The 24469-nt window shown below is 44.6% G+C and overlaps 1 protein-coding gene across 3 annotated transcripts in view; it reads right to left on the bottom strand.

Annotated features, from left to right (window-relative positions):
• Window positions 1–268: 268 nt before the first annotated feature.
• Window positions 269–24469, bottom strand: part of LOC121284481 (NADPH oxidase 4) — a 213785-nt gene continuing 189584 nt past the window's right edge. For all 3 annotated transcript variants that reach the window (XM_041199998.1, XM_041199999.1, XM_041200000.1), the window contains 3 exons: window positions 16396–16464; window positions 4741–4841; window positions 269–686 (listed from right to left, as the gene is read on the bottom strand). In XM_041199998.1, the coding sequence (XP_041055932.1) occupies window positions 566–686; window positions 4741–4841; window positions 16396–16464 (291 nt within the window). In that variant the 3' untranslated portion in view covers window positions 269–565. The remainder of the gene's footprint in view (window positions 687–4740; window positions 4842–16395; window positions 16465–24469) is intronic.

Here is a 24469-nt window from a genome sequence, read left to right on the forward strand (position 1 = left end):
TCGCACGAGTGCCAAAAAATATCGCCATCGATTGGCGTCTTAAGGGCCTTAAGTGGCCTGTTAATTAATGGTGGGCACACATCGGATATCATCATGCACCCGCCCAACGAAATATCGCGATGGCGCACAGTGATGTCGGGACACTTGCCCAACATCACCGCGCGTCATTTTACGTGTTGGTGTGTGGGTCCCTCCCCCACATGCCAACGGAAAAATTCTGGCCCATATGTCAGAGTTGAGTTCTGCACTACATGTAAGTTCTTTTTTAAGAAATTGATTTAATAAAATTGCAATAACAATCCCAACCTTCCATAAAATTGTTATAATAGAATCAAAATATTCAGCTTTCAACTATTCAAGGAAAAAAATACCAATTGGTGAACTGACATTGACATCCCAATATATAACTTTGTACCTGTGCCACACCAACTACTGAATTAGCATTAATTCAATATGGTTCTCTCTTTGGTGACTGGAGATTGTCTAAGGCTGATCTTGCTGACTATCATATCAGCAAAATAATTGCACTTCAAGTTTTTGTGCTGAATCTTTTCTTTAGTGATTTTCAGGAGAAAGATTCTTTGTTGTACTCAAATTTTGTTCCATGTGAACAGGTTTTGTTGCTGAGCTTGTGAAGTTCCTTGGAGAGGTCATTGGGCCCACAGCAAAAAACGCCAACACATTTTCTGTCAGAAAGGGAGAAGAAACAGGAGTGTCATTTTGAATGATTTCTCAGACTAACACAGTAGTTTAGCTGAAAAATAATATCAATATTAGTGGAAAGTATATTATCTGGGATATTTTACAGCACTATATTATTTGCTCAAGTCTAGCAACCATCTTCCAGGTAAGATGCAAGCAAATCTCTGAATCTTCATTTCAGGTTGAACATTTACTTAATGTCTAGTGATTGGAAAAGAAGAGGATTGTTTTCCAATATTCATTGTCAATTGCAAATAATAGAGGCATGGAGGCATGGTGGGGGGTGGATGGTAGTCCAGCTCTGCTACTGCCCGTTTTCCATCAAGCAGCAAGGTTAAAATCTACTCTGCATATTAACATAGCAATAAAAATATGGAGACAGATGTAGACAGTTCCTCTATGCATTCATCTGTGATTCCACAGTCTGCTCGTTAGGTTTACAGTACTTTAAATGGGTTAATACCAGAGAGAAACATTTCAGGCAAACATTGTAAACCTATTGTTTCATGGCATAATTTCAGGATGAATGTCTTTATTATTTTGCTATAAATTGTGAAGTGTGAACACCTTCTCTCCCTCAAAACTAGTTGCACCTATCTTTATCAGTGGTAGCTTGCTGGTAATCCAATAGATCCATAAAACAACCTTAATTCTATGCAATATACATCTCACAAGTGATTCTTTGAGATTGCTGGCTCATAAACAATGAATGTTTGGGTGCAGAGAAAGAAATTGTTGAAGACAGCAGACACCCCATTCAGGGCAAATGTACATATCACTGAAAGTGTTAACAGACATTTAACAAAACAATTCAAAAGCAGATCAGAAAAACAACTAAGAAAATCTTTTAGAAGTGGTTAATTATGCGCTCCCAAAAGAAAGAAGTACCAAAGCATAACTCAAGGCTTCAAATATGAATTACATGAAATCCTGGATGAACAGAAAGAGCTTAAAACAAAAAAAAATCCAAAGGTAGAATTGCAAGATATTAGTTATGAGGACACTTGAAAAGGTACCAGGATATTGGAAATAGGCTGTAGTGGTGCCCATTTTCAAAAAATTGACAAATCAGAAACAGCCCCATCAGTCTTACATTAATTCCATGTAAAATAATATGATCAATAAGGAAACTTGAGATTATCTGTACAGCCGAGTGAACAGCAGTTAACATAGCTTTGGAAAGGAAAGGTCCTGCCTGAGTAACCTCTTTGATTACTTTGTGGAAGAAATAACCCAAGTCAATTGCGATAAACCTTAGGATGATCTGCACTTTGACTTCTGAAAAGTATTTGATAATTAATATTTCATGTAGAACTTTAAGATCAAAGTTTTGGAAATTTAGGACAAAACAGGGGTATGGTTAAGAAACTGGTTGATGGGTGAAAAGAGATGGATGCAGGTGAAGTGGAGTAATGTCACGTCATGGGCAAATACAAAGTTAAGAACATCAGGCTTAGTGCTGGGATCACCACTGTCCCTTATTTACATCAATTACTGAAATGCAGTGTAAATTAGGTGATATCAAATTTAGTGGAATACTTGAAAGAAGCAGCCCAGAAACTACAGAAGGAGTTAAACAAATATTTGGGATAATCAATGACAAGAAATTTAACACAGACAAGTCAAAGTATTGTGTGTGGGAAGGAAAACTGCTAACATTCATTATTTATGAACACTGTTGAAATTGCTAAAGACGCAATTGAAAATAACCTAAAAGTCACAGTAAACACAACACTATGTCCAGCCAATGCACAACAGCAATCAAAATAGCCAATAGAATGTTGAATTACACACCCAAAAAATTGGAATACAAAGCAGATGATGTCATGAGCAAACTCTACGCTGCTCTGGTCAGAGCATAACATCAGTGTGTCCAGAATAATACTTTACATCAAACAATATAAATAGTACAATGGGACACCACATCAAACAGTAATAGATCACAGTGGGACTGATATCAAGAGGGTCTTCATAAAGAGTGTGATCGGTAATTGGAATTGATTTATGGGTGGAATAGAGGATGTGGAAATCCTGGAACCATTTAAGGAACAACTGGGTGCAGCAATGGGTTTTTCTGGATTAACGTATTAAAATTGGGTCTTGCTCATCTGTAAGCATTTTGTGAAAACTAATAACAAAGGATTTTCACCTTTAAATTAAAGCTATACTGTTCAGGAGTGAAATTAGGAAACACCTTTCCCACACAAGGGGAAGTTAAAATCTGGAACTCTTTCGTGCAAAAGCTGTGGATTTGAGTTAATTGATATCGAAGACCAACATTGATAGATTTTTCTTTGGTATGAATCAAAGGTTGGTGAATGGAATTGAGGAATAGATCAATTATGGTTTAATTGATTGGCTGAACAAGATCAAAGGACTAAATGGCCTGGTTCTGTTCCTAAGCCTTCACAATTGAAGCCATGGCCTGGGTTCTGCTGTAGTACTGATGGTAAAACTATCAGTGTTCGCCATAAATAGTCCACTGAAACTGACAGCATTTTGGGAATTCAGGCATGCACAGGATACCATGGAAATCCAAAAGTTGTTGTCAGTGAGTCTAAGCTTCTTCTAGGGTACGCTGTAGAGGTTCCCACAGAACAGTGCCTCCTTGCAAACATGAATTAATGAGACCCTCCGCTTTAACACCGTTAGTCTCACTATAAAAAAACCCTTGAAAAAGTTACAGCTTGTTGAATGAAATGTAACTGGGTTTTAATGATGCACTAACTTCATAACTACTATTAAATACCCTTACTGGCTCTGAACAGTTGATTTTATATTCGTGGAATGTCATTTCTTCACAATGATAAAAGATCCACATTTTTACAAACATAGGGCAGAATATTGCCCTTGTTGGGCGGGCCTGGCGGGGGCAGACAGGAAGCCGACCGTGATCAGGGACAGAAGGCAATTTCACGGTGGCAGGCCAATTAAGGCCTGCTCAGCGTGAAACACGAGAGGCAGCACTCAGTGCTGCCTGTGCGAGCGAGGGGAGGAGTGCGAGCGGGGCAATTGTGAACTTAGCGTGTGCGTGTGAGTGTGTGCTTCATAATCTCCCTGAGGCACAGAGCTGCCTCAGGGAGCTGAAGAGTTATATAAAAAAGTAATGAAGAATTTAAAAATGTAATAAAACATGTCCCCTCGTGACTCTGTCATATGAGCAGGGACATGTTATAAATTACACTTAAAAATGTTAATTTTATTTTTATTTGCTTTCGGGAACCTCATCCCATCCGTGATGAGGTTTCCTAAAAAGTGCAAAGGCTGCTTGGCCTTTTTGCCTGCCCACCAACTGTAAGGTTGGATAGGCAGCAAAAGTTCTATTTAACTGCTCCTTTAATGGCCTTAATTCCGGGTATGCCCGCCAAATGCAATATCGTGTGACTGCACGTTGACATCGGGTCACTTGCCCGACATCAACATGCATTATTTTACTTTCGAACAGGTCGGGTACGCGCCCATCCGCCGAGCTAAAAGTTTTACTCATAAAGTCAATTTTTTAAAAATCTGTTTCTATTTTAATAAAATCATCCATTTATTTAGAAATCTGAAAATTGAAGTTAAAAGTGAAGGATTTTAAGGGTATTAAACTTCCTGATTTGTGTGTGAAACTGTTTTCATTATTTGATCGATTGACTGTTGACATCGCTGTTGCTGCGCACCAACATATCCCTCTGACTTGGCACCAGATTTAAACTACCATCGGGAAAAGGCCAATTCCCACCACAAGCTCATTAAATCTTTGTGAGCAGCTTTCTTCGTGGTCAACAGTGCATGCTCTTGCTTTGCCGCTGACTGTAAAACCCTGCTCATTAACTACTTACAGGAAGCACAAAAGATGTGCGCCATGTCAAAGGCTGAATGTGGTTCTCTTAGCGTTCCAGTAACTTGGTACTTAGTGTTCAAGCCAGCATCTGACTACAAGTAGTATCCTATAGTCTGCTACGGTACTTTAGAGCATACAAATGACACACCACAGCAACTGAAATTTTCTGCTTTCACCTTCTTGCAACATCCAGAAACTTAACAGTTACTCACTGTCTATTGCATTTGGCTATTTCTCCAAACAGAAGTTTCAAACGAGGTTTTCCAATAATAAGCCTTGAATTCAGTGCTTGATATTTTTCTCCATTTAAATTCTACAGAAAGTAAATAAAACAGAAAACAAGGTAAACAAAAATAACTGATTGAGAAAAGAGATCAGATTTTCAAAGATCTACAAACATCAGTTACATTCCAAATGTTATTATCCTGTTTTTTCACAAAGGATGATCACATTTAGTTTTATTGCCATGTGATTTGGAGCCTTTAGCATTACACATGACTGAACCATTAAAGAGGGATCATTTCTTCTCATTTCTTACTCACACCACATCCCACAAGGAGGAATTATTTTATAATCAAAACCAGGCCAACTGAAATGGCACCAGGAAGCTTCTTTCCCCTCACACAAAGTGCAGTGGAAATCTGGACCTTGTTCCCCCAAAAGGCAGTGTATGCTGGGTGAATTAAAATTTTCAAGATGAAGAATCCTAGATTTTTATTGGTTAAGAGTGTCAAGGGATATGGAACAAAAGCATTTTAATGGAGGTGAGTTATGGATGAGCCATTAGCAAATTGAAGGGGTTAAATGGCCTACTCCTGTTCTTACATTCCTAGGAATTACAGAAGAAAACTAATAAACACTAAATATTGTAATGTGCAGTAGATGAGTCAATATCTGAAAGAGAAAAGACAGGTTAATATTTCTGGTTAGACCATCATCGAATTTGCTGAAATGTTAACCTATCATCACCTTCACAGGACAGTGAAACAAAAAAAATGCAGCACACGTCTAGACTGTCAAAAAAGGGTCATTGTTCCAAAGTTAACTTGACTATCTCCTTCTGTTGCTGTCAGGCTTGCTGTGTGTTCTATAGTTTTCTTACTTCATTTCAGATTTCCAGCACAGATTCACTTTTAATCTCAAAAAAGCACTCTATGCATGAATGCGACAATTTATGTTTCCCACATTGGCTATCTTTACAGTTTCACAAGCGAGGCTGTCAATCTATTGCCAGACTCTGGGAAGTTTGGTGCTATAGGCCCTCATCCCTGAGGAATTGGGTTGTAACTGCCCAGACATATTTCATGAGGGACGTTTACAGGCACCAGAGAGAGGAGACTTTATCAGCTAAGTCTGAATTTAGACCCCATCCAGAGCAAAAGCACAGTATGCTACCCCAAAACTCCACCTTATCCCTCAGTTTTAATAAATAAAAGTAAGACAACAACTTCTGTCAATTTTTCATATGATTTAAAAATAAAGATAAATGATTTGTCCAGATTCAAACTGATCTGTACAGACCAAGAACATCCTAAGTTCAATTCCAATCTGTTCTAGGAAAGTCTTTCTAAGTTAGGAAGGCAGGGGGCAAATCATCAATTACGGATCTCCTGACCATCATCTGGTGATTCCCGGTATAACCTGTCTGTGCTAGAGGTATACAGTGAGTGACTTCAGCTTAAGCTTTTAGCATCAATGAAAACATAGCCCAGCTAGTGTAAAAACAAAAGGAGAGGAGAGCAGGAAGCGGAGGAAAATATTAGGGCTGCAAAATTTGGCTCCATGGTTTCGGTGCCAGGGCTGCCATTTTAGTCCAAAATACCGGTGCTGCTTGCGCTCACTTCTCGCATTGCTCACACCAAGAGCTACCTGTGTGAGGGTGTTAGTGCAGCCATGAAGAGCATGTGTTGGAGGTATGCAGAGTCGACAAATAATGGAGTCAGTCAGTGTCTCGTGCTGATTTGATGCAAGAATTTTGAATCCCTGCTCTAGCTAAAGCCCTCTCTTAAACACACACAATTGAACATGTGTTCAGCAGCAAGAAGCACCACCTCCACCATATGCACTATTTAAAGGGATCATTACAACTTCCAGGGACTTACTGATTACTTTCTACTGGCTCGGTTTGAGTTTGTGGAAGTGCTGAATAGCTTGAGGAGTTGTTTACAGTTGATGAACTCTGCAGGGACTGGTGCTGCATGTGGTCCACGTGGAAAAGGAAGTGGTTGTAGCTGGAAGGGTTCTGATCAGGCCATTTGCTCCCAGTCATGTGGGCTTTAGTAGTACTCCTTGTAATGCAATGTGAGAGAGAGATGTTGGAAAGGCAACAAAACGACAAGCTATTGACAGAGAAGGAACAGGGGAAGATGGGTTTTCACTTGGAGGCTATATTCACCTAGAATCTTCTGGGAGCAATTATCTTATCTCCATCTAAATGAGGAGCAGTGTGTTCGGCATCTGCGATTCACCAACAAGGTGCTCAAAAATCTCTACCACTTCTTGAAACCAGACCAACAGCTTTAGAGCAGGGCAAGGCTGGTGCTGCCAGTGGCTGTGAAGGTGACAGTGGCCTTGAATTTCTAGGCATCAGGATCCTGGCAAGCTGGAACTGGCAGCACATTTACCATCTCCCAGTTTGCCATCCATTGTTAAATCAGAGAGATGTCAGAGAGTCTATGACCAGAGGGGAGACTTTTAATGAGTTTTCTTTAAACAGAGAGAAGCAGATGAAGGATAGCAGGCTTCCCTATTGTGCAGGGTGCTATCGAAATACAAAAGTGGCTTTGCAGCTGCCATGTTTCGATACTGAGCTGTACCAAAACCGCAAAGGTTACAACTCACTGAATATGCAATTGATTTGTAACCATGCTCAGCACATCATGCTGGTGAATGCCCCCTATGCTGGCAGCAGACATAATACATGTATTCTGCAACAGTTTAATGTTACATCAATCTTTCAGACACCACATCAAACCAGAGGATGACCACTGAGCAACAAGGGCTATACGCTCTACACCTGGCTGATGATTCCTCTCAGCAATCCAACCAAATATGTCCTGCATTCATATAACAAGAGCCATGCTGTCACAAGAAACATCATCGACTGGATGCAGCAAAGGTTTCACTGTCTCAATCATACTGAAGGAACCTTTATACTGAGCAGAATGGCTGTCCAATTTCGTGGTGGCCTGCTGCATCTACCACAACCTGACCATCATTATGGCACAACCTTTGCCACCAGGGATTCAGTGAGCAGCTCAGGAGGAGGTTTGCAATCAGCAAACACACATCTGGACCAGTTGCCCATGAGTGTTTCATTTGACTCCCGTTTCTGTGAATGATGCCTCAGGTCCTTGGTTTAACATTGTTCAACCATCATTCCATTACAACCCATTAAAGCAACCTCTGATCAGAATGCTGAAATGAAAGCCATCACAAAATAGCCATTCCACATCAACTTTATCCAACAAAACATCCAACTTTCCATACAAATGTTAACTAATCATCCTTGTACATTCCCTTAGTACCATTATTGCAGGTGCTTTTGCCTGTCCTAGTGTTTCTATGCAGGGCTATTTTAGTGGCTGCAGCATGGTTAGTGAAAGGCTAATGACTTTCAATGCAGTTTTGCACTTGGCCTTCAAGGATATGGTCAAACAGCTCCAAGCCTAGAAGACTCAGCTTCAGACTACACGATCTCAGCATAGGTGGCAGCAGTCTGGGCTGTCTGGCTGATGGGCAACAGCAAGAGTCAGTAGGAACTTAAATGTTGTCACCCTAGGAGAGGACAAAATGTTCGGGCCCCATGAAACCACTGGGCTCTCCTGCCAGAACAAAGGCTCAGCAATTCTATTAATCTGCTGGAGAACAGATTGGTGGACTGCAGTGAAACTCTAAGTTACTTTGAATGCTGCCATCTGCAGTCTGAGCCTGGATGGCACCATGCTGAGATTTCATAACCTTAGTCTGAAGTTTCATTGCAGCATTCAGGTGTTGGGTGGTTTCTGGCTGTGCTGCAATGGAAGCTAAGACATTGGTCATCATGGTTTGGGTCAGCAATTATTCTCATGATGTTGACCACCACTTCCATGCCGGACAGGATGAGCTCCCTGCTCTGTGGGAAGCCCTGTGCCAAATTTGAGCCGGACTCCTCCAAGTTCCTTGGACACAGCCTTTCTGGCAGGCCAGCCAATGCACCAAGCTTTTCTGTGTGCATGTCCATCAGCCTTTTTCTTTATGCCACCCCATCAAAGTCCTCATCTGAGTCCTCTGCAGCATGCATACTATTCTTATTCCCTGCCCTGGCTGCAAGCCATTCATGTCCAGTGATTCACCATATGCAGATTCTACCTCTATACTACCTTCTGAAATACAATGTCAGTATCAAAGACGGTGGCTGTAAATATGAGATCCAGTGACCATGTTTCTTCTTCATTAGTCTCTTGTTCCTCTAGGACTTCAGCCTCCCATATCAACGCCTGGCCAGACAGCAGGTTTTTGAAAGCATTAAGGCAGCAAGATGGTTGCGGTAAGGGAATGGCCAGAAAGCAATTGGTGCATGGATAAACCATCTGCAGTGTGTAAACCAGAAGATATTGTGGAATGAGAAGGAAGTGAATTAGTTGGAACATAATGTCATCCTTTATGTTTCCGGCCTTGCCACTGGCCATGGTATTAATCGTGGTCACTCAATGATTTCCAGAACCATTTTCTCCGTGACACGAGGTCATGCAGTTGAGCCTGACACCCACCGCTTGGGTGCTTCTCTCTCTGAGTAACGGCCACCCTAGCCTGCAAGACAGAGGGAAGTGCAGCAGTGAGTGTGGTGCAGCAGTGAGTGTTGTACCTGTCATAGTTGATTAGCTGGTAGTCCGTGAAAGCTGTGAGATATGAGTGTATGGTTTGCAGCTGTGCTAGGTTTGCGAGGATGAGGTGAAGCTATGAATGTGAGGTATGAGTTGCAGCTGAACGACACTGTTGGTAGGTGAGTTGAGGGGATTATGGTAAATAGAGCAACGTGTGAGCCTCTTGTATTTATAATACAATATTCCAGATGAGTGAACTAGCTCTTAAAACTCACCATACTCACCAATCTTGGAAAGTTCAAATCAAAAAAATCATAATAATAAGTAAAATTCATCAGACTAACAAAAAGCCTTCGAGATACCTGGGCAACTGTCCTAACTATGGACGGGGTTTTCTGTGGAGACCCAAGCGGGACCAGAAGGAGGTGCTGCTGGGGCTCACAACGCAATCCCCAAATGAAATGTTATCTCACTGCGACCAGTCAATTAACTGCCAGCAGGCAGAGCAGGGTGGAGGGGCAGGGGGAATGACCATTCCTGGAATGGAGATGGGCAGTGAGGCTACAGCTGAAGGTGCTAGTGCCATTTTTAAAGGGCTGTCAGCACCCTCGGATTACAGCTGAAGACTGCCATGAATACCAAGACAGCCCTGATGCCAAAGCCAGCAATCCAGGCCCAACCTGCCCTGAAGCCATAGCCAGCAGTCCAGCTTGAGCCTGCCCTGAAGCCATAGTTAGCAATCCAGCCCTGCCGGTGTGAGAAGGTCTATTGGTCAGTGAAGCAGACATTGTGAAGACTGGAGGAATGAGACATTTGTTGGCATGCCTGAAGGAAGGTCCTGGGAGGCCCCTTTGTTCAGTAACGACTCCCTGCAGGTTCTTCTCCAGGCTACTCAGGAAAGTGAGGAGGTCTCAGGGATGGGAGTAAACGCCCCTGCCTAATCAAGCGGAGATTGCAGAGGAGGTCAGTAGACATGAGGTCATCTGGAGAACTGGGCTACAGTGCCACAAGAGCTTGAATATCTTTCTCCGTTCCTCCAGGGTGAGTATCCCATAACCCGGTTCCCTTAGGAGTTTGCAAATGACATTGTACAAGGGTGCGATTGTTGGGTGTGAAGACCCCACCCAGTCAGCATTAATGGGATCAGGCCACAGGAGCTCCTGTAAGAGAAATAGATGCAGCTTAGTCAATAGATGCACTTCTGTCAGTGGGGATTCTTACAAGGTCATTCCAGATTGGCCAAATTCAAGATATATTCAAGGGAGCCCAAAATGAACAGCCACAATGCCACCTGCTCAGGCATCGTCCACGTCTTTGTCGGGCAACTAACATTGTTCTTCTTTACTCCTGCAGGATAAGAGAAGTTACAATGCTAAAGAATGGGCCCAGATTGGCGGTGGGGTCTAACTTCTCGCCATCCTCACATCCATGGAAGATGAGGCTCTGGAACAGAAAAGGGATCATGGCAGCCTCTCCATCTCCGATGGTGAGACAGGAGTTCAAGTGCAGGAAGGTGAGTAGCCTCATGACTGGGCATGAGGAAGCCTTGGGCAAGCACAGGGGAAGGTGCTCCTGTTGCCTCCGCTGTATATGCATCGATCTGAGGATCGGGTTTGGAAGGGAAAAACCTTTTGATCTTTCTTCTTTGTTCTTGCATCCAGGTCTTCCACAAGACCAGAGAACTGCAATCTCTAGGAGACAGTTGTCCACCTCTGAGGAAGACCTCAGAGTGAACTAGCTCTTAAAAGGAGCGAACTTCAGAGGATGCAGCATCACATCACTCAGCTCCACCAGTGCAGATACTCCCACGTTAGTGGGTATCTATTCAGAATTAGATTCAGGGTCACAACCTGGAGAGAGCACCACAACCATGGGTGAGCAGCTGTTGGAGGTTGTTACAGCCGAGACCACTCACGTCAGAGGAATATGACAGGGCAGACCCATGCTGAACGCCAGGCTGATGGTGTTGCAGGGGTCCGCAGTAAAGCAGCAGATGCTGGATGTACAGCGTGAGGTGCATGAAGATCTGCTGGGGATTCCAGAGGGCATGCGCATCCTTTCTTGGACAGTGGAGGAGTCTATCCAGGCCATGAGCACTGCCATTTTCCTCTGATCAGCAGAGGAAATGGCCTCCTCCATTAAGATATTGGTGACTCTCCTGGAGAGTCACATCCAGCAGACCAGTCCTGGAGGTGCACACAGACCTACTCCACCATTTAATAAGATCATGGCTAATCTGGTTGTGTTCTCAGCTCCACTTTCCTGTCCGCACCCTATTACCCTTGACTCCCTTGTCTAACAAAAGTCTGTCTAACTCAGCCTTGAATAAATTTAAGTACCCAGCTTCCACTACCTTCTGGGGAAGAGAATTCTACCCTCTAATGAAACTCAGAGAAAAATAATTCTCCTTGGTTTTGCCTTAAAATGGAGACCTCTTATTTTTAAACTACATCTCCGAGTTCTATTTTCCTCCACAAGAGGAAGCATCCTCCCGGTATCCACCCTATTCAGTCCTCTTATATGTTTCAATAAGATCACCTCTCATTCTTCTAAACTCCAATGGATATAGGCCTAACCTGTTCAACCTTTCTTCATAAGATGAGCCCTTCATTCCAGGAATGAGTCAAATCAATCTTCTCTGAACTGCTTCTAAAGCAATTATATCTTATTTCAAATAAGTAGACCAAAATTGTTCACCGCACTTCAGATGTGGTCTCATCAAGGCCCTGTATAGCTGCTGTAAAGCTTCTCCGCTTTTATATTCCATTCCTCTTGAAATAAATGCCAACATTCCATTTGCTTCCTAATCACTTGCTGTACTTGCATACTAACTTTATGTAATTTATGTACCAGGACACCCAAATCTCTCTGTACCACTGAATTCTGCAGTCTCTCCATTTAAATAGTATGCTGCCTTTCTATTCTTCCTGCCAAAATGGACAAGTTCACATTTACCATGTTATAATCCATCTGCCAAATGTTTGCCCACTCCTTAACCTGTCTATGTCCCTTTGTAATCTCCCTACCTCCTCTTGACAAGTTACTTTTCTATCTACCTTTGTGTCATCGGCAAATTTAGCTACCATATATTCGGTCCCTTCATCCAAATCATTGATATAGATTGTAAATAGTTGGGAGCCCAGCACTGATCCCTGCGGCATTCCACTAGTTACAGCTTCCAATTCGGAAAAGACCCATTTTTTCCTACTCTATGGGAAGAATTGTCAGGTGGGCCAGCGGGGGCTGGGCCCACACGCCGATGTGTAAAATGACGCACGGTGATGTCGGGTGGGCGTCCTGACATCACCGCACATCATATTAGTTCAGCGGGTGTGCTGTCAAAGGCCTATTAAAGGCATCTAAATAGTCATTAAGCCAATTAAAAGGCGGTTCATCAACTTTAAAGTTGCCAGGCAGGCAAAGAGCCCAGGCGACCTTCACATTTTCCATGAAAGCTCATCTACAGGCAGGATGAGGTTTCATGAAGGGCTTATTAATTAAATTAAAAATCTTGAAAAAATTCACTGACATGTCCCAGCTCATGTGACACTGTCACATGAGGCGACATGTCTTAAAATATTTTCTTTCTTTTATTTAAGTGTTTAAACTTTAAACTAATCTGCCTAATCTGTGCCTCAGGGTAATTTCTACGTGAAAGAGCGCAGGCCCCGACTCAGGAAATCCCTCCACCGACCACACAGGGAGCACTCAGCGCTTCCGGATGCGCATCACGCTGAGCGGGCCTTAATTGGCCTGCCCACATAAAATGGTGGCACAGCCCTGGTCGGGTTCGCGCCCACCCCCGCACAACACCCCCACCACCCCACCGCCCCCCCCCCCAATGGGGGGAAATTGCTGCCCTATTGTCCTGTTACCAATCCTTCATCCATGTCAATATGCTACTCCGTACACCATATGCTCTTATCTTGCTGCTCTTGCTCTTTGGTGTGGCACCTTATCAAATGCCTTTTGGAATCGAAGTACACCACATCTACCAGGTCACCTTTATCAACTTTGAATGTTATTTCATCAAAACTCTTTAATAGATTAGTTATACATGATTTCCCTTTCACAAAACTGTCTGATCATATCATAATTTTTTAAGTATCCTGCTATACCTCCTTGATTCTAGCACTACCCCATGACAGATTTTTCCTGCTTTCTACCTCCCTGCTTTCTGGAATAAATGTGTTACATTAGCTGTTTTCCAATCCACTGGGACCCTTCCAGGATCAAAGGAATTTCGGAAGATTATAACCAATGCATCTACTATCTGTGCCGCCACTTCTGTTAAGACTCGTATGCAGGCTGTCCGATACTGGGGATACAGGACAAACATCCTTTATTGATACATCCAAAAACTGGACACATCCAAAATCTGAATGTTTTTTTGAATGGCTATGCAGTTAATTTGAGTGCTAATAAGGCAACATAATATTATATTACAGGTGTAAAAAGTGTTAACAGGTAAGAAATAGAGTGTGTCAGAGTCGGCAAACAACCTAGTATTTGTAGACTACAGCTAGACTAGACTTAGGCTTTGCAATGTCTAATTGAATTTCTTCTTAAGCAAGAGATTAGGAATTATTTTTGTTTTTAGCCATCCAGGAATGATAAAAATCAATTCTAATTAAAGATAGTGGATGTGACAAAAAATACATAATTGCATGTATAGCTGATTTATAATGAACACATTTGAATAAATTGCAATAAAATTAAGGGCAGTTATAATCTTCAGAATCTTAGGGTGGAACCCCCTAGATTTGAACTAAGTGCAGTAGTGGGTGGGGAAAAGAATGTTTTCCTCACTGGCCATGATGGCGGTTTTTCAAGCCATATCGTCCCAATCCAGTCTCATTAATTGTGCATTCCTGGGAAACATGCTGTTTCAATGGCAGGCAGGCTCAGCTTCGCCCTCCACCCCACTGCTTCATCATGTCGAGTGCCACATTTAAATTGCAGCTATGCGCACACATCTCCGTGCTTCCAGCCCAGAGCTGCTGCAAAGAAGACATGGACCCGAAAGGCAAGAGGACTGAAGACCCCCAGTTTGGTGATGCATTCCTCGAGTGCCTTTTGGACACCATGGAGGCCTGCCGTGATGTCCTCAACTCCAAATGGCCGCAGGGGGAGCAACAACATTACCACTCCAGCTTGCTAGGCAATGACAGTGGTGATCAGTTGGCCATTCAACCCAGACTGAGGATGAATGATTTCATCCATGCTGCCAGTATAAGGTAACCACGTTTGCAGAAGGAGGCCTTTCGGTCCATTGTGTCCATGCTGGTCAACAAAGATCTGACTACACTAATCCCATTTTCCAGTGCATGGCCCATAGCCCTGGAGGCTCTGGCAATGCAAGTGAATACCTAAATACTTCTTAAATGTTATGAGTTTCTGACTCAACCCCCTTTCAAGGAGTGAGTTCCAGGCTCCAACCACCCTTTAGGTGAAAACATTTCTCCTCAATTCCCCTCTTAAGCCTTCTATCTCTTACCTTTAATCTAGGCCCCCTGGTTATTGACCCACTAATGGAAAAAGTGCCTTCCTGTCCACCCTATCTATGCCCTCCATAATCATATACACCTCTGTCAGGTTCCCTCTCAACCTTCGCTGCTCCAAGGAAAACAACTCCAGCCTATCCAATCTTTTCTCACAGCTCAGAACCTCCAGCCCAGGCAGCCATCCTGGTACATCTCCTCTGCACCCTCTCCAGTGAAGTCACATCCTTCCTATAAGACCAGAACTGCATGCAGTACTCCAGTTGTGGCATAACCAGCATTTTATACAATTCCAGCATAACCTCCCTGCTCTTATATTCTATGCCTTGGCTAATAAAGGCAAGTATCCCATATGCCTTCTTAACCACCTTATCTACCTGCCCTGCTACCCTCAGGGATCTGTGGATATGCACACACCAGGTTCCTCAGATCTTCAGTACTTTCCAGGGTCCTACCATTCATAGTGCAATCCCTTGCCCTGTGCATTACCTCACACTTTTCTGGATTGAATTCCATGCGCCACTGCTCTGCCCACCTGACCAGTCCATTATATCTCATCATTCTAAATTCACACACTCAAGCCCATCACATATTCACTGGCATCTCACTCATTGCCAGATCAAGGGACATCGCCACTCAATCTCTCACACACCCTCCCATCTCCATCTGGCCTAATCTCTGAAGACTGCCTCCTCAGCCTTCACCATCTTAGGGCCACTTGCACAGATCAACTTGTTCCCACACACACCCTGGGATACCCTATCCCCCAGTACAGCCCTCACCTTGCAGCCTCTTTCCTTGCCTGAGGCCACTTCTCCCCATTCCCCAAGGAAACCCTAGCCCTGTAGCCTTATGGCTGGTAGGTCTGGTAGGTAGAGACTGGCCCCAGAGCCTCACTAAAAGTGATGTGATGCTGTCTGCGAAGCCTGGTGCTGATGACTGTGAATGCTGCCCGAAGCAATGTAGGCAAACAACTTCAAAGTCCCAAGCGAAGCGCAGCTTGCCAGCTTCACATCGCTTATGTACAGTTGTGAAACACATCAGCGGTCAATCATGTTGATGTGCTCAGATGATCCAGCGTGTGGGGATGATTCTAGTGGGCTGGGCTTATAACGATATGCAGATGTATTACAATGAGGTTCCCGACATCTGACAGTGGGAAACGCAGCCTACCATTGATGGGTAAAGTGGACGATTGCAAACTGATTTCACAATGTCATGAAACCAATTTTTGGTTTTGTCCCATATTGCCCACACACACTGCCAAGCATGCCTGACTCCAGCAGGCATGGAAAATTCTGCCTCTAAAAGCTAACTGTGAAATAACCTCATCATTACTAACTTATTATTCTTTTCAACCTTGTGGACCACACTCCGGGACCTTCATCTCAATTTCTCAGTTTAAAAAAAGGCAAACCGGCCTCAGATCAAGTAGGATCAGAAGGGATTTTAAAGATTTCCTCGAGCAAGGAAAACGTTGTGAATTGATGCATGAGAATGATTGGAACAAAATAAACATAAATGAGCAAAGTCATCTGAAATGCAACCAACTTTAAATTACCTGTATCCCATTTGTTCGACTGAGGTACAGCTGGATGTTCAAGTAGTCTGGTCGGTTCTCCTGCCAAAGCTGGAAATGGAGAAATAGCCCAGTCAAAATCAATTAAGACAGCATAACTAAAAGGCAAGTTTCCCAGCAGTTTGGACAGATTTAATTGACTAACTTTGAAAACATAAGTAGTGCAGCACAGAGAAAGAGGGATTGACAGCTCCAATGATATCAGGATAGGAATCCACTAGAATGATTATTACAATAAAGGGAACTTTGAATTGCTCACTTAATACTTGGGTATGAAAATGAATAATGCCACAAACAATTTCTTGCAGAAAGAATGTGTCCAATACCCTTTGGTGAATGATTGTAAACATCAGGTTGTGGGTTATCAATGCTGAAAAATTGAACACTTTCCCTTTCAGGCACGTGGTGACAACATCAAATTTGCTGAATTCTCTCTCTCTCTGTCATAACTCCTCTTTTTCTTTTGGTTTGATCATTAATATCATGCTCAGTCTGCCCCAGAACCTCTTCCCTTGTTTCTTCTAAGTTGTAAGTATCACATCCTACATTTTTTACTTCCTCCCTAGATCCTGAATAAGCTAAATTAAACACAAATTTTAAAGTCTCATATTTTATCAGTTTCTTTCCCAGCTGCATCACTGTGTAGACCCTAATTTTCCATTCTTCCTTCTCGCTTACAATCTTCAGAATTTTAAAAGCCAACTGTTACATAACCTCATCACTACTACCTGATTTACCTTGCCTTCCTTTTTATTCTTTTTAACCATGTGTTTAACCACAATTTGGCCCTTGACACTATCTTTATTTCTCAATTTTAAAAAGTGCAAATACCCCTCAGGTCAAGTTAAAACATTTAGACACAAAGTACAGCTCCCTCAACTTTATCCCAACAATGTGTTTTCCATTACTCATATCTGCCATTCGGGCCTGTGTCAGCTTGTCATTTTGCACCAAATAGGAACATTTTTGTGTTATGGATACAAGCTGGCAAAAAACTGGGTACATTTCCCCAAATTCCTTTGCCATTTCAAAGTGATTCTGCTCACCACTTTGACTTCCCATGAATGAACCTGTCATTTCCAAAAGTTGGAGTCTTAGACTCAGATGTTTACTTGGGAGTTCAGAAGAGAAGTCAGGGGATGGGTGGAGTAGGGGGTGGTTACAAATGGGAATCCTAGGAATTATGAATTTAACTGTAGGTTCCATTTTAAAACTTTTTGAAAGGTTTCCCATTTGACAGCTAGCTTGATTGATCAGGCTAGTTGCCGGGGGCTGGGGGGAAGCAGCCAGGTACCACATGGCAGTTAAGTCAGAGGTACTGGTGGGTGGGGCGTTGAAATTGGAGATCCTGGGAAGTGTGAGTAATTGGAGATCGCGGGGAGGTGGAGTTAGTTAGCAGTTCGAGATTGCGGGATTTTGAAACACTGGGAAACCCAGCCTGCATTATTTACGAATATAAATTTAGGTAAAATGAAGGCATGTAGCCTCCTTCAAGGATTTTACTGACCTACCCACAGGCTGAGGGCAGGTTATTTGTCTGCTTTGCTTACATTAAGACTATCATTGGGCTTGTGATTAAGAAATTTAAATTTCCCTGGCAAATATCAGATTAGAAGTTCCTATTTGCAAAGTTGTGTGATATGTGTTAATCTTTTTGTACATTCAGAAAGGTGTCCTGATTTTCTGCCAAGTATTAGCAAAAAAAAAACCCCACATTGTTTGTCTAGAATGGATTGTTTTATATTGTGATGCTACAGCCATTATAAACTGGCCTCAAGCTGGTCAGGATCATTTTTCTTATTCTGACTGAACCAATGAATCATCATTACAGGTTGAATTTAAAGCAAGGTCTCAGATGAAAGTGCCACTGAGCCACTCATAGGGCGGAATCGTCCCAGACTTGCACTAAGTGCGATAGCGGGCGGGTTTTCATGTCGAATCATCCCAAACCCGTCATATTATTTATTCATTCCCGGAAAACAAGTCGGCACCATATTTAAAGTGCAGCTGCACACACACATTTCAGTGCTTCCAGGCTATGACTACTGTAGGGAAGAGTCCACGAAAAGCAAGAAGACTGCAGTCCTCAGATTTAGCGACGTGTCACTGGAACACCTTTTGGATGCCATGGAGGCCCAATGCGATATCCTCTACCCCCGGTCTTGCCGCAAGATGAGCAGCAGCGTGACCAACTACACTTGGCAGGCAGTGGCAGCTGTGGTCAGCGCCAACACCCTTCACAAGAGGACAGCCACCCAGTGCCACTACAGGATGATTGATCTCCATTCCACCAGGGTAAGTCACTCTTCTCATCATCCTCACACATTCACAGGGATCTCACTCACTGCCAGTTCTAGGGACATCACCATTCACTGTCTCTCACACATACCTTCACGGTCCTCATCCTGTCCAAGGACCACTCACCACCCACACATGACAGGCATACTTATCATCTGGCCTGGCAGCCGTCCAGCTTACACTCTTTCCATCTCTATTCATGCAGGACATAACTGGGAGAGGTTGCAGACCGGTGGAGGAATCCCTGAAAGAAAGGTCCTCCCGGACTTTGAAAACAAAGCCATTTAGCTGGCTGGAGACAATTTGGATTGGTCCTGTGCTGACAGTGAGTTCGGCAGTGTTCTACCAAGTGAGGGTCCAGCAGTGCGACATCCATCAGACAACCATGCTGTGAGTGATATGCCGTGCACTAATTATCTCTCTTTGCTTCTGCAAACACATCTGGGAAACAGCCGAAGGTGTCCATGGCCCAGGGCCACCAATCAAGCCCCGAAGAAACCTCTGAAGAGGAATCTGAAGGCACCCCCCTCGAAGTCCGGTCACAGTGCTCATCCACATCCTCCATCAATGCAGAAACACACACCTCGGTGGGACATACTTTAGAATAGCCTTGGGATCACAATCTGGTGAGCACATCACATTGCCTGATCCACAACAATGCGGCAGAGACTTCCCAGGTCTCCAGTACTCAGAGGACTGCTGGGTGCCAGAAATTTGCTGAGTCCAAGTCAGATGACGAACCTCTGGATTCAGTCATGTCACAGTTGCTGGAGCTGCAAAGGAAAGCTTGGTAACATCTGGAAGGATGTCTGCTGCACTCTTCAGATTGCAAGGCACGATGGAGGAGTCCTTCCGCCTTCAGGCTGAGGTGATAATGCTGGCAATGCCAATGCACTGAGGTCAACACTGGTAGAATGGCGGCCACCATGAAGACCTTGTCTGGGACGTCGCCCCTGCATGGTTGCATGGACTCAACTATGTCACTGATGCCATAGTTGACCTCCAGCAATGTGTATGCGGGAGGGAAGTGGGGCAGCTCGGTCTCATTCCAGCTACCCCTTCTCCTCAAAAGTCAGCCTGGGATCCTTGGGCACCAATAGGGAGGAGGATCAATAGCTGTCCCCCTAGGGCCATCCATCCAGGTGAATCTGGGTGTGTCTGGCCCATCCAAATCCCCTCTTCCTGTGACTTCAGCAGCTCCAGCTTGACAGGCCAAGGAGGGTGCCACTGCCTCACAGCAGGATCAAGAAAGCAGGACAGAGCCTTCCAAGTCTCGGCGCTCCAGAGGACGTCTGCCAAGGTCATCACAGACAAGGTGTAGCAGTCAGCAGGCTGCCTCCATCTCCACTGTGAATATCTGGGAAGCACCAAGATGTGGAGGCAGGGTTAGGAAGGTTAAGAAGATGTAACTCTTTTTGGATTTGCACAGCCTGGGCACGGATGTTAATCACTTGCGCATGCTGTTCACTATTGTCAATAAACTCCCAAGGATGTCTCCCTGCCTATGGCTCCTTGTTCTGATGAGCAGTGTTCGTGTCACTCAGATGTGAAACGTTTCTGCACGAGATAAAGGCAGGTGTCTCAGTCCAGGGCCTCTTCCCTGTGCTTTCTGCAGCCTCCAGACCAAAGTGATGGTCCAGCCTCACACTCCCTGGACACATTACTGATACCTGCACCTCGATGGTGCTTGTCAATGCTGCCAGAATGTAGTGGGCAAGTGTCACAGAGTTCTGGCATCCTGTCTGTGTGCTCTCAGTACCTTTAAGGTGGGGCTGGCCTCCATCTCTTCAGCATCTGTGACCAGTGACACTATGCTCCTGGAGGGCTCAGGTGCTGAAGACTGACAAAGGATCAGATGCTTCTAAAGTTTTATGGCTGCATCTCTATGATATGACCCTGATCACAGAGCATAAATGAGCTGAGCTTGCCCAGACAGGAGTCAGGCATTTTCAGAGGCTATGTGAAGATCTATGGAGTGTCCTTACTGCATATTGTCATCATCCTCCTCCAATTGAGCAGCTATGAGAGCCTCCAATGCATCTCCATGACAGGAGCATTTTCACAGAGGGTGTGCGCGTTGCCCTAAACCAGACCGGAATCAAACGTTCACAGATGTAATGCAAGGATCTGTGGGGTCTCCTCACTGCATGTCGTCATCATCCTCCACAAATCTAGCAGCCAAGAGGGCCTCCTGAGTGCTCCTGCCTAGTCTGGCCAATGCAAGGGCCTCATCCGCATCGTCGCTGCTTTCAAGGACCTCCTCACCCTCCCCCCTGTTGGTGTCCTACTCATCCAAGGAGACTTCCAGCTCCTTCATCAGCTCCTCAGCCAACTCCGCTCCCTGTTGCAACACCAGGTTGTAAAGGGCACAGCAGATGATGACGATCTGTGACACCGTCTATGGACTATATGGCAGGGTTCCACCAGACCGGTCTAGGCACCGGAATGTCATTTTCAGCATCCTAATGGTTTGCTCCACCAAGATATGAGCTGCTGCATGAGCCTCGTTATACCTTCGCTCTGCCGCAGTCTGAGGCTGTTGCACGGGTGTCATCAGCGGCGTCCTCTGCAGGTAGCCCTCGTCCCCGAGGAGTCATCTCTGCAGCTTCTGTGGACCCTGGAAGACATCAGGGACCTGTGACTGACTAAGAATATAGAAGCCGTGCACTCTCCCTGGAAACAGTGCACAGACCTGCAGGATGCATTTCTGGTGGTCGCACACCAGCTATATACTGAGCGAATGGAATCCCTTGCAGTTGATATAGTTCACCGCGTGTTGTGATGAAGATCTGAGCGCCACGTGAGTGTAGTCGATGGCGCCCTGCACCTGCTGGAAACCCAAGATCTGGGCAAATCCAATTTCTCTTGCATCCCAACTGTCCTGGTCCTGGGCAAAATGCACAATGTTGTGTACTTTCGTGACAATGGCGCCCATGACCTCATGGATGCATTTGTCGGTGGAGGTTTGTGAGATCCCATAGAGGTCACCCGTGGAGCCCTGAAAGAAGCCACTGGCATAAAAATTGAGCGCCACAGTCACTTTCACAGCCACTGGCAGTGGATGCCCTCCATGTCCCAGTGGTGCCAAATCTTGCAGTAGCTGGCGGATATGACTGACCAGTTCCCTAGACATGCGCATTCTTCAGTGACACTGGTTCTTGGTCATCTGCAGGAATGACAGGCAGCATCTACAGACTCTGGGTGTTGCTAAGCACTGACCAGTGACAGCTCACTGTGGCTCTTCGGACTGTGTGTGGAAGCCCCAGCTGCTCCTTCTTCCCGAGGGTGCTGCTCTCCCCTCTGCACAGCCAGGTGCCTCTGTCGCTATCCCCTCCATTGTCTTCACACTCTATAAGCCACAAGGCTTACAGCTAGCTCACCAGGCTCCATGATCCTGATGTACTCCTCCTGCAGGATGAAAGAGAGATACATGGGTTAGCATGGATGTACTAAGCTGTCCTGGTTAAGTGTGACGGTCCCTTAACGTATCATGGAAAGTGCTGGCCACCACTTGGATGGCCAGGGATTAATGTGCTGCATGGCTGCCTGAAACCCCATCCACCTCTGCCCCACTCCACCCGAGTGATTGGCAGCAGCCTTGCCCATTGGACTGCATACTGTGTTCTCAGCTCAGAGGCAGGCATTCTCCTAACCCGTGGTGCAAGGCAGCACCGTTAGCTTGAACCATAGGAGAGATTGGTCCAAACTGGGATGCTGACGTTGCAAGGAACTGTGAGCGCCTCCACCAGTGGCTGCTCCATAGCCAGCTGTAGCAAAGAGATTGTACAACATTGTTCTGCAGTCCACTAAAACTCCCATTACTTTGCAATCTGTGCTCGAGGGGTGAAAAGCTTTGGAGCACTTGGTGGCGCTTTGATGCCTCTGCGTTACTTGAGTGGGCAGATAAGCTAGAAGCCCAACTCCAATCATATGAATGGCTGCATTTAAATTGTCTTAGTTGCTGAGGTATGGTCACTTTATATAAGGTTTCCCTAATGCATGGCCTTTCCCTCACCTATCCTATCCCCCCACCCCGAATGCTTGTGCACTATATTCAACCGCAAGGCAGTACTTGGCCTCCCACCAAGTCACCTAAATCACAAGGCAGCCCTTGTTGCGTCCCCCCCCCCATCCCAGTCACCTCAAGCGCAAGGCAGCCCTTGGTCCCCCCGCCCCAAACGTGCCTCAAGCTTGACTTCCAACAGGCAACCCTGGCGTTGCTGTGAACTCACCTCCAAGCTCCCCTCAAAGTGCAGCCCGCCAAGTGCACGCCTTTTATATGCTGTTGTGAAACACATCGGTGTGCTTTCTTGCCGACGTGGACGAATGATCCAGTAGGTAGGGGGAGGGGACAATTTCGGCAGGCAAGCCTAATAATGATATGCAGATGTATTATACTGAGGGTCCCAACGGCTAATGGCAGGAAATGCGACCTGCCGTCGGTGGGGTGAGTGGATGATCACAAACTGGTTTCACGCCGTCGTTAAACCGATCACGCCATACTGTCCGCTCAGACCACCAAACACGCCCAATGCCGGCGGGCACGGAAAATCCCAGCCATAGTGTTTTTACTAGAATTACACTGATAATTTCACTTAGCCTCTCTTTGCTGACTGGTCAGCTTTATTGCATGAAGTAAAGTGAATATATGCAACATACTTATAAGTGGAACAATTTATAAGCATATACTCGAGCCAATCTTTTCTGACAATAAAGATATTTTATTGAAAAACACTTATAGTGACCTATGCTGTGTTACAATCCTCATGGAGACTGATAACTTTTTGAAAAAGCAATCCCCACAAAGCCAAAGGAAAGAAAACTGATAGACAAGGTTTGTCTTTTTAGAATTTTTACTATAACAAACTAACTAAAATCAATGTAATTAATTACCAGGCAAAGGATATTTCAAATAAAAAAGTAAATTTCACTTTAAATAGTCTATACAACAAAGATAAAAACAGAATTACCTGGAAAAACTCAGCAGGTCTGGCAGCATCGGCGGAGAAGAAAAGAGTTGACGTTTCGAGTCTTCATGACCCTTCAACAGAACTGTCGAAGGGTCATGAGGACTCGAAACGTCAACTCTTTTCTTCTCCGTCGATGCTGCCAGACCTGCTGAGTTTTTCCAGGTAATTCTGTTTTTGTTTTGGATTTCCAGCATCCGCAGTTTTTTTGTAAATATACAACAAAGATAATTGCCTCAAGTTACAAGAATTCAGAGCAGGAGTAGGCCATTTGGCCCCTCAAGCCTGCTTTGACATTTGATAAGATCATGGCTCATCTGATTATGGTCTCAACTCTACTTTCCTGTGTGTACCCTAAAACCTTTGACTCCCTTCTCAGTCAAGAATTTATTCAATTCAGCCTTAAAAATATTCAATGACCCTGCTTCCACTGTTCTCTTGGGAAGAGAATTCCACAGGCTAGCAGCCCTGATAAAAATGTTCTCCTCATCTCAGTCATTGTTATTACTTGCTGTACAAATGAAGCACTATGTGCAATCTAACTACCCTTCCAGCTTGATCTCTGCTATGTAGGATCTCTCACTTCCCATTCAATTGTTTCAACCCTTGAGGTTCATTCACTAACAACTATTTCTATCCAAGCTCCTCTGACATAGTTACCACTGACAAGACACATTTACCAACTCCCTCTCAGTCAGGTCACAACAGCCGTGGTGGCACAGAATTCCCAGAGACTCCCTTCTCTGATGCCTTTAGACAGTCTGGAGGGGCCAGGCACCACTTCAACAGCA

The sequence above is a fragment of the Carcharodon carcharias genome, chromosome 11 (assembly GCF_017639515.1).
Source record: "Carcharodon carcharias isolate sCarCar2 chromosome 11, sCarCar2.pri, whole genome shotgun sequence".
Lineage (NCBI taxonomy): Eukaryota > Metazoa > Chordata > Chondrichthyes > Lamniformes > Lamnidae > Carcharodon > Carcharodon carcharias.